Here is a 10,229-nt window from a genome sequence, read left to right as displayed (position 1 = left end):
AGCTGGGTCTGAGAATGGAGCAGGGGTGGGGTGATGTTCTGGGAAGGGCATCGGGAGGACAAAGGCCGGAAGGTGGGAACCAGGTGCAGGCAGGTCTCTTAACCACTGGATGCTCATATCTCTTAAAAGTTAATTAAAATGAAGGGAAATTCACTTCCTCAGTCCCATCCGCCACATTTCATGGGCTGAGCAGCCACTGGTGGCTTCTGTCCGGAAGGTGCAGCTAGGGGCCTGGCAGCCTGCGTGTCCCCCCGGCATGGTGGGGATGGGGGCCAGCAAGGGTTTTGAGCAGATAGTAGGGTCGGAACTAGGTTTTCTATCTGCACTTTGGATAGCCTGGGACTCCCAAAGCCTTTACCACCTTTCACCTCACAGGCCACCAAATGCTTCCGTTCTCACCTTGGTGTTTTTTGGGAGTTGGGGTAATGGTGTGATCGCTCATTCAGTTTGTTCATTTGCACGTGCTGAGCACCTCAGAGTCTTAGGTTGATACCGAGGCTGTAACAAATGACCACACGTGGTGGTTTAAACAACACAAATTTATTCTCTTACAGATCTGGTGGAGGGAATCTGAAATGGGTCTCGCAGGGCTAACAGTCAAGAGGCAGGCAGGGCTGCATTTCTCCCGGAGGCTGGAGGCAATAGTCCATTGCCTGGCCTCTTCCAACATCTCTTTTGTCCCCAACACCAGTAATAGCCAGCCATGTGTCACATCAGTCTGACATGGACCCTTCCTTGTGTCTCCTTTCTTGGATTTCATTGGGCTTTCCCAGATAATTCAGGATTACTCCCTATTTGAAGGTCAGTTGATTAAACTCATTACCACTAAATCAAAACTGACTCCTGGCTGACCCTCCATTGGGTTTCCAAAATTACTTTCACCTGCGGAGCTGCTGATGGATTCGAACTGCTGGAGAGACAGCCTTTGGGTTAACTTGCTATGGATGAGGTTTGATGGGAGTTTGATTCCATCTGTTACCTTAATTGCTTTTTGCCACTTAACTCCCCATCCCACAGTGCTAACCACCTGCTCACCTCTGCAACATGCAACATGGGTGGCACTGCCGTTCTGCAAAGATGGAAAGTGTCTTACAGCTGCATAGTATTCTGTTCAGTGCATGTGTTGTAAATTGTTATTTGCCATTGAGTTGGAACTGAATGATAGGTTTTTGGAGCTTGTTAATCATACAGGAGGGATTGCCACTCTTTCTCCCAAGGAGCAAACTGAATTTGAACCCTGGGGGTCTTTGGGTTGGCAGCACAATTCCTTACCACTGAGCCTTGACTCAGATTGTCTTGGACCACAACCATTAGTGAAATTTCTTGACTTTGTCTTTTTCCTTCCCTATTCTTGACTGTCTGTAGGCTAAATTCCTAGTAGTAGAAGAATCCTTGGCACACTTACTTTAAACTTTTGATTGCTAGCTGCCATGGAGTCAACCCCAGCTCCCAGTGACACATGCAACTGCCAACACTGGTTACAGAGTGGCTGTGATCTCTAGGGGGGTTTGCAAGTAGAACACCAGGCCTTTCTTCTGGGCCATTCAAGTCTGGAAGCTCCGCTGAAACCCATTCAGCATCACAGCAAACAGACAAGTCATCACAGCACAAGAGGAGCGTTGGCTGGGACTTGAACTGGGGTCTTCCACATGAAGGGTCAGAATTCTACTACTGAACTATCAATGAAATGCAGATACAGTCGGTGACCAAAGTGGAAGCACTGATTTAAACACACATCAGGAGAGAGGCTGTTCCCCTAGTCCTCAACACCCTACAATGCTAGCTAGTTTCCTCTGCCAGTGATAAGCAGGAGAAATCAGCCAGGGCTGGCAAACAACTCCTGTCCTGGCTTTGGGTGGAGAACTCCCCTTTGAGTGACAGCTCCCTCAGTCCAGAGCAGGTAAGCAGGTTTCTGAGCCTTCCAAGGGTCAGCCCCTCCCTGCTTGCTGGCTAGCAGCTGCCAGTTCACTTGCCCAGCCGACTTAGATGCCCTACCATTCTGGTGGAAGAGAGTGCCCTTAAGCCAAAGGAGGGTTCATTCTCGCTCCCCCTGGCCCTCGGCCTGGTGGTGGCTGCGTTGGTGGAGGAGCAGAAGGCGTCTCTGACCAAAGGCCTGGCTACAGCTGGGACAGCGGTGTCGCGCAGTGGCCTGGCTGCTGGGTGCAGTAGGGGGGTCATGACATAGGCGATGGGCGGCCAGTTTGGAGGGGAACGAAAATGCCTTGGGGCAGTGTGGGCAAGGGTAAGGGCGGGCATCGGTGGCATGATGCGTGTGGCGGTGGGCCGCCAGTTTGGAGGGATAGCAGAAGGACTTGGGGCAGTCTGGGCATGGGTAGGGGCGGGCTGGTGCGTGTGTCCAGAGGTGGGCTGCCAGTTTGGAGCGGTGACCAAAAGCCTTGGGGCAGTGTGGGCATGGGTGGGGGCGCGCACCACTGTGCGTGAGGCGGTGGGCTGCCAGCTTGGAGGGGTAGGAGAATGCCTTGGGGCAGTCGGGGCACGGGTGGGGGCGGGCCCCACCGTGGGCCAGCCTGTGCGTGGCCAGCTTGGACGGGTATGAGAAGGACTTGTCACAGTCGGGGCAGCGGTGTGGGCGCTGTGGTGGCGGTCGCCGGCGAGGTCGGGAAGGCACCCCAGGAGATGCGGTGGGCCCTGGATTGGTCTGGCCGGGTTTCTGCTGGGGGCTCGGATGGGGAGCTGGGGAACAGCAGGGCTGGTGGGCTCTAGGAAGCAGCTCAAACTTGAACCTAGGGCAGCCCCCCCCCCCGCTTCAAGAGGACCCATAAAGTGTATCTGGGCGCCCCAAGTGCCAAACTGAGGTTCCTAAATGCATGCATCGTCCTGAGGGTTTCTAAAGAGTCACCCCGATCCCTCACACTTCCATGGATCGCTATCATCCCACCTAAAATTCCACATGCTATATGCGCATCTCTCCTGCTTATTCTTGAGCGGGGGAAAGATCACTCTGAACCTTCAGAGACAATATTCCATTGCAGGAATCCCAAATGGTCCCTCTCCTACACTGCGAGACCCCCAGAAGTGTCTTTCTGGAGGGTGCGTCCACCACAAGCAGAATGCTCTCACCTCCTCTGGGGACTGGCTTCTTGTCAGTGGGACTAGGGTCCATGCCTTCAGACTCTGTGCTTCGTTCCAGCATCTTGTCAGCTGAAGGACCTAGGGACAGGTCCTGGGGATCAGGGGACGATGCCGGTGATGCTCGAGTGGAAGGTCCTGAAAATGGGTCAGTCTGTTTAATAAGAGCCGGGTCTGAGGAGGGTGGACACTGCGGGGGTGGGAAGGAAACAGGCTAACCAGTGGGCGGGGCCATGCAAATATTACCAAGTCACAGGCACTTTGCGACTTGGTAAAATTGGAGCCTCAAGGTTGGAACCTCTGAGTGGAGGAGGTGGGAAATTGGCAATACAAATGCAGCTGACAATCTGGGCACGTGGTGGGCGGGGCTGAAAGCCAGCACCTTTGATGGGCGGAGCTATGCAAATATAACCAAGGCAGGGTTTCTGCAATTCGGACCAGGAGGCGGGCCTAAACGTGAGTGGGTGGGGTCTCGCGACTCTATCCCAGGGAAGGGGCCTATGCGCGCAGTGGGCGGGGCTTCACGTCGAAGAGGTCGCTTTACCTGGCTCTTAGTAGTAAATGGATTCAGTTTTTGCTGCGAAATGTGCTTCCTTGTGCATAATGGAGGGTGGAGAGGAAACCTGGAGGAAGGAATGTGGGTTATATAGAGACCCAGAAGATCTCCCTCCCTGGGGTCTCGAGTTCCGGCCTCGATGCACTAGCATTTTGGCCCAGTGCACCCTCCGGAGCCTAGGCATCTGGCCCCCCATTAATCCCCCTCCAGGACAGGGTGGCGTCCCAATCTATTTCCCTAGGACCCGGGCATCCCCTTTTCCCCCTCACCTGCGGGGACGGCCCCTCCCCAGGGGCGGGGCTCCGGGCCCCTCCCGCCCGGCCGTGGCCGCTGAGCTGCCCTCGGATCCCGCGGAGCTGCACCACCCTGCGCGCGCGCGGCGATGGGGAAGGCGCGGGCCGGGAGCGCGCGAGCGGCTCGTCCAGCCTCATTTTCATTCCCTCCTCCCACGCTGCGCCGGAGCAGGCGCCCGCACGCACGCGCAGTCGCAGCGCGCGGAGGCTGCGGCCCACGCAGACGGGAAGGCGGGCGCGGGTGGGAGGGCGAAGCGGGTGAGCGAGCGAGCCGAGCAAGCGCGGAGCTACCTGCCCAGGGGCGGCGGGCGGCGGCCTACGGTGGCTGGCGGGAGTCAAGGACGTGCACGAGTTCACGTGGAGCAACGGCGCGTGGAGATCACCGAGACCGCACCGACACATGCACACCCAGCGCCCTACCCCCCACCCCGCTTAATCACGTCCCCCCTCTTCGGGAATACCACTGGAACCCCATTTCATCCCTGAAGGCCATTTCCAGGGCCCGCTGCCCACTCGCCTTTCAAGATGTTGCAAAAAATAAAAATCCGATAACAGGGAGGGGATTTCTGGATTCAAAGCGGCCTGGCACTCAACAAAGGGGACATTATTTGCACAGCGACCTGGCCCTATCAGAGATTCCTGCTTCCGCCCCACTCCACCACTTTGCACCCTCCGAGCTGATCCGAGGAAATAGAACCCAATGCAGGTCTTGAGTGGGCTGGGGTCTAGGGCCTTTCCCAGGGGACTGGTAATGCACTCTGCCGCCTAGCGCGTAACAGTGACCTTGAGATGCCCTTGAAAGTCCTGCAGGAATGGAACGCAGGCTCAGGGATCACGAGCCAAGGAGCCGTGAGTGGGAGTGTACTTTTCAGATACTCGATTTAACAGCCAGATGGCGTAACTGAATTGAGTTCCTGTCACTTTCTAGCTGTGTGACATTTCCTCTTCCAGGACTTCATTGGACCATAATAAAGTAGTTTTTATCCCAGGAATAGCAGATGTGCAGACCTATTCTTTGGTGGCGTAGAGAGTTGCGTATCTCAGGTTCGAATTCACTGTTGTTGATTGCCGTCCAGTTAAGCACGACTCAGCGACTCCATGAACAAAAGACCTGATGCCTTTCTATAACGGCGATAGTTTCCATAGGCATGTGGTTTAGAAAGTGGATGTCACTCCTGCTTCCAAACCTTTCCTTTTTTTTCCCCCCCGGTTTAAACTCCATTGCTAATTTTTTTTTTTAATCTTCCAAACCTTTCTTAAACTCCTTTCTTAAAGCTCCACCAAACACTGTCGACCCTGGCCAACCATTATGTGATTTGACACCCCAATGGCCAAAATTCAGCATCACAACAAACCCAGATTACCTTAGTACAGCAAGCTGACAGAGGAGTGATGCACAGTTTAGAATAATGTTCCTACAAAATACATTAGACTCACTTAGCAATGATTAAGTGCTGTCAAGTTAAATACAACTCATGAACAAAAACCCTGAACCCTGTTCTACAACTAACATCATTTCTCTATGTTCATAGAGTTTTCGTCGAATTCACTGGTCTTTATAAAATGAAGTGTTTTTTAGATCAAACACAGTAAAGCATTGTTGAAGATCATGCAAAAATGGCTAGAACATTGGCAAGAGAATTATCAGAAGTTCCAAAGCTGGCTTGAACTGAAAGTTCTCTGTTAATATATTTTTCTAGCCAGTTTTGGATTATCTTCAGCAATATTTTGCTGGCATGTGATATCAATGATATATAATTTTATTGTATCACAAGTTGCCTGTGACTGATAGCATCTCTGTGTACAACGGCTCTGAACCCTGCCCTATCCTGAGCCAGTCTCACTCCAACACACCTAATCCCATCGCCCCAGTTATCATGTCAATCCATCTCATCTGGGGTCTTCCTCTCCTGTTCTGTCCCTCCACTATTCCAAGCATGATGTCTTTCTCCAAGGATTAGTCCTTCCTGGCCACATGCCCAAAATATATGAGACAGAGCTTCAAAATCCTTGCCTCCAAAGAGATATTTGGTATCACCCTCTTCAAGACAGTCCTATTTGTCTTCTGTCTGTTCATGGTATGTAAAGTACTCTTCTCCAGCACCTCCACTCAAAGACATCAATTTTTCTTCCTTAATCATTGTCCAGGTCTCTGATGCATAGCAAGTAATTGTGAAGACCAAGGCCTGGATCAAGTGCAACTTAGTTTCTAGACTGACATAATTGCTCCTTAGCACTCTGGAGAGGACCCTGATGGCCGACTTCCTTAATCCAATTCATCTTTTGATTTCTTGACTGCTAGTGTCAAGAGATTGTGGAGCTGAGCAAGCTGAAATTGTTAACAACCTCATCCATCATGAAGCTACCAGTTGGCCCATATTAATGATAGTGTTCAATAATTTCCATATTCTATTGGATCGTCTTTCATGGGAGTGGAAGTAAATATGCATCTCTTCCATATTTAGACTAGTCAACTGTTAGTTGAAACATGTGAGGTGGTATCCCATCGATTCCTGGGGCCTTATTTTTTGTTGGTGCCTTCAATGCAACTTAACTACACTTCATTCAAGACGGGTTTATATATTTGCCACTTAATATATAAAAGGAGCCCTGGTAACATAGTAGATTAAGTACTGGCTGTTAACTGAAAGGTCATAGTTCAAACCTACCACCTCTGCAACAGAAAGATGGGGCAATTTCTTGCTGGAAGGCCACCATGCATAAGAATTGACTTGATAGCAAAATTTGCTTATTTTTAAATTATTTTCTTTTTTTAATGAAAATTTACAGACTTTGGATTTCTGTTCATTCATTGTTGCACTTTTCTCCACTCTCAACCTCCCGCCCATTTGCTCTTCTCTTTGAAAAGTAAAAGAAAAATTCTTTCATTGTTATACAATCCCTCCCCCCAGGTCCACTCCACTGTGCAGCCTTCACTCTGGACTCCTGTCATGACAATAATACTTAATCATACATCCCTCTTAAATGGTTCTCTCCCTCATCTGTTTCAATGCACTATACATAATTTATCCCATCTTTCTCAGTCTCCTCCCAACCCCGATGTCAGTCCCATTTTACAACAGTGGCACTATGCAATATTTGTCCTTTTGTGACTGATATATTTCACTCAGCATAATGTCCTCAAGGGTCACCCATTTTGAATAATATTGCATGAGTTCCTTGTTTTTCATTGCAGCTTCTCTATCCATTCATTTGTTGATGGGCACTTAGGTTGTTTCCAACTCTGCTATTGTGAACAAAGCCATGATAAACATGGGTGTGCAACTAATTATTTTCTAGAAACAGTTATAAATAGTTTATATGCTTTTCAATCCTTATGATAATGTGTAAGAGAGAGGTGTTACTATTGTTTAATGGAGGAGAAAAACGAGGTACAGAGAGGATGGTCTTTGTCTTAGGTAACACAGCTAGAAGGCAGGTAAGGTCAGAATTTGAACCCCTGCAGCTGGGTCACAGAGTCCATGTTATTTACATTTATGTTTTTGTAAAAGGAGCAGTGGTAACATGGGGAAGACAAGTCTGACTTCTACCCACTTCATAAAGGTCCTCATCAGTAACATCCATGCCACCCTCCATGCTCCTGCTCCTATTTCTAGGACTCATTGGCCCCAATGATCTTTGCAAACTGTTTCATACACTTTAGCCAGAATTTTGGCGTTTATTAGGGAAGTAGTTTTGGGAGGGGGAGACAAAGGATATCACATAGTAAAAGTCTAGTTTTAGTGAATAGCAGCCTCGAGGCAGATTAACAGCAAGACACAATTCCTCAGTGAGTTCAGACAACTTCTTAGTCAACAAGTGAAGGTCAAGTTCAGTTTAGCAGCACAATTAAACCTCTGGTTTCCTCAGTCTTCCATCAAGCCTTGTCTCATAGCAGTCACAGCCAGCTCTTCAATTCAGTCATCCAGGAGCAAAACCCTTTAATTTTGGCTCCATATCCAGGGTTCTGTCAGGCTACACCTTGTCTCTTCACAGTCTCTCCACCATGTGGAAAGTTCTCTCTCTTATATTGGTCCCACAGCTGCTGATGATTTGAAAGACTGTGTGTCCACACTTGAGGTAACTGGAGACCATGCCCCCCAGCAGGGGCTAACACAATGCATACAAAAGCCAATTTTTGAGCTCTGCAATGGTTACCCTTGACATGACCACTTCTAGCACTGTGGCTCTGGAGGGGTCCCTTGACCCATTACAGCCCCCAGCCATTGAAGGTTTTAGCTCCAGTGCCTACAGAGATCAGGAAGCTTAAAGGGAAAATTCCTTTGCAAGACCCACAAGAATCCAATATTACCCACAGGCTGCCTAGGCACAGTGGTACCCTCACCTCAGGCCTTTACTGCTTCCTCTGTGGCTGGAGTGAGTGCTCTCAGCTCATGTGCGTACTGGATCGCTGCCTAGGGCTTCATGTTTGCAGCTGTTTTGATGGATCTGGCTGCAGACACTATGAACACTTGACACTGAGGCCCAGGCTGGGTCTTAAGTACATCACAGATATTCCAAGCCCTGAAACAACCACTCATGATGCCAGGGAACTTGGTCTCTTATCTCCACTGACCTCTGTGTTGATTGAGGAAAGAAGTGGAGTTCCTCTAAGCTGGGAATCTTACAATGCTGTATACTTCTGTTGGTCTCATACATCCACTCCCCACTTAATAAATGATAATTCACTTTTTCAAAGTTTTAGCACCACAGTTTTGCTGCCTTTTGACTGGGGCAGAGGGATTGATGATTAAGTTACATGGCTGGGTGATGATGTGGGTGGACGTGGCCAGAGGAGGAGTCAGACAATGAAAAAGAATAAAAAATAATGATGACCGAGGGGTGAGGATAGGTAGAGGTTGCACAGTTTGGTGGGTGGAGGGAGTGGGGGAAATAAATGGGAAGGATCCAGGCGAAAAGACAGGGCCATGATGGGCAAAGTCCAAAGGTGATTGCTTTTATAAAACATAATGCTTGAGAATGATTGTATGAAACACAAGGTATACAATCTCTTTAAGCAAACCAATTAAAAAAAAAAACCAAACTAGTGATGACCAGCTCTCATTGGGTGCTTGTTTTGTGCAGCTGCTCTTGCAAAGTCTTCATTTATTGGATCCTTGTAAATTCGAGAGGAGCTGTTTTCAACCTCATTATATAGGCAAAGAAGTAGAAACCCAAGAGGAGTAAACCTTGAGCTCAAGGTCAGAAAGCGGGGAAGGGTGATGCCAGGGTTTTGAAGTCTTAAGACATCTCACAGCTGACCCCACAGAAACACTAGAGAGTGTGCTTCCATGGGGAAGGGGAACTTCTAGGAAGAAAAAAAATGACCCACTGCTGCCAAGTCCATTCTGACTCTGGGTGACCCTCCATCAGGTTTCTGAGGCTGCAGATCTTTACAGGAAGGGACTATGCCGTCTTTCTGCCATGGAATGGATGGTGGATTCCAACTGCTAACCTTTTGGTGAGTAGCCCAACATATAACATGCTTGGAAAATCTTATGGTGTGCCATTCTACTCTGAAAACACGTGGGGTCACCATGTTGTTGTGTATTGTTGCATTAGAACCAGTCCACAGCTAATTTCAGAGGCAGTAAATCACCTGAGAGGAATGTTCCCATTTTTCTCCTGCGGAGTGGCAGGTGGATTTGAACTGTATACCTTAGTGTTGGCTTTTCTTAGTAACACATCCAAAGTATGGGAGACAAAGCTATATCATCTTTGCCTCCAAGGAGCACACTGGCTGTACTTTCTCCAAGACGTATGTGTTTGTTCTTTTGGCCATCCTTGGATATTCAGCACTTTTCTCTTTTGAACCACAGTTCAAAAACATCAGTTTTTCTTCTATCATCCTTGTACATTGTCCATCTCTCAGATGCACAGCAAGTGAATGAAAAGACAATGGCCTGAATCAGGTGCACCTTAGTCCTCAAACTGACATCATTGCTCCTCAATAATTTTGAGAGATCCCTGACTACAGACTTTCCTGCAATGTCTCCTGATCTCCTTAATGCTGATACCAAGTGTATTGATTGTGGAGCCAAGTAAGATAAAGTCATTGACAGTTTCAATCTTTTCTCCATCTGTCATGATGTTTTCTATGAGAATTATTGTTTTCTTGATCTTGAGAAGCAATATTGAAGGTTACCGTCTTTGATCTTCTGCAGCAAGGACTTCAATTTCTCCTCACTTTGAGGAAGCAAGGTTGTGCCATATGAATATCAAAGTTTATTGATGAGAATTCCACCTATCCTGATGCCACATTCTTCTTCATACAGCCAGTTTCTCTACTA

At 48.6% G+C, this 10,229-nt stretch overlaps 1 protein-coding gene across 1 annotated transcript; it reads right to left on the bottom strand.

Annotated features, from left to right (window-relative positions):
• Positions 1–2,027: 2,027 nt before the first annotated feature.
• Positions 2,028–3,154, bottom strand: ZNF575 (zinc finger protein 575). Its single transcript, XM_006901068.1, has 2 exons — positions 3,082–3,154; positions 2,028–2,694 (listed from the first exon to the last, which is right to left on the bottom strand). Exons 1-2 carry the CDS (start codon positions 3,152–3,154, stop codon positions 2,036–2,038), a joined length of 732 nt encoding a protein of 243 aa, XP_006901130.1. The 3' UTR covers positions 2,028–2,035.
• Between the last annotated feature and the right edge of the window lie 7,075 nt (positions 3,155–10,229).

The sequence above is a fragment of the Elephantulus edwardii genome, unplaced genomic scaffold, assembly GCF_000299155.1.
Source record: "Elephantulus edwardii isolate Elephantulus edwardi_28Jun2011 unplaced genomic scaffold, EleEdw1.0 scaffold00308, whole genome shotgun sequence".
Taxonomy (NCBI): Eukaryota; Metazoa; Chordata; class Mammalia; order Macroscelidea; family Macroscelididae; genus Elephantulus; species Elephantulus edwardii.
The sequence above is the reverse complement of the archived record's forward strand: the minus strand, read 5'-3'. Positions and strand labels throughout refer to the sequence as shown.

Coding starts and splice junctions, on each gene's coding strand:
- ZNF575 (XM_006901068.1), bottom strand. CDS start 3,154: ATGCTGGAACGAAGCACAGAGTCTGAAGGCATGGACCCTAGTCCCACT. Junction 2,695..3,081: donor GAAGCCAGTCCCCAGAGGAG/GTGAGAGCATTC, acceptor GCTGTTCCCCAG/CTCCCCATCCGAGCCCCCAG.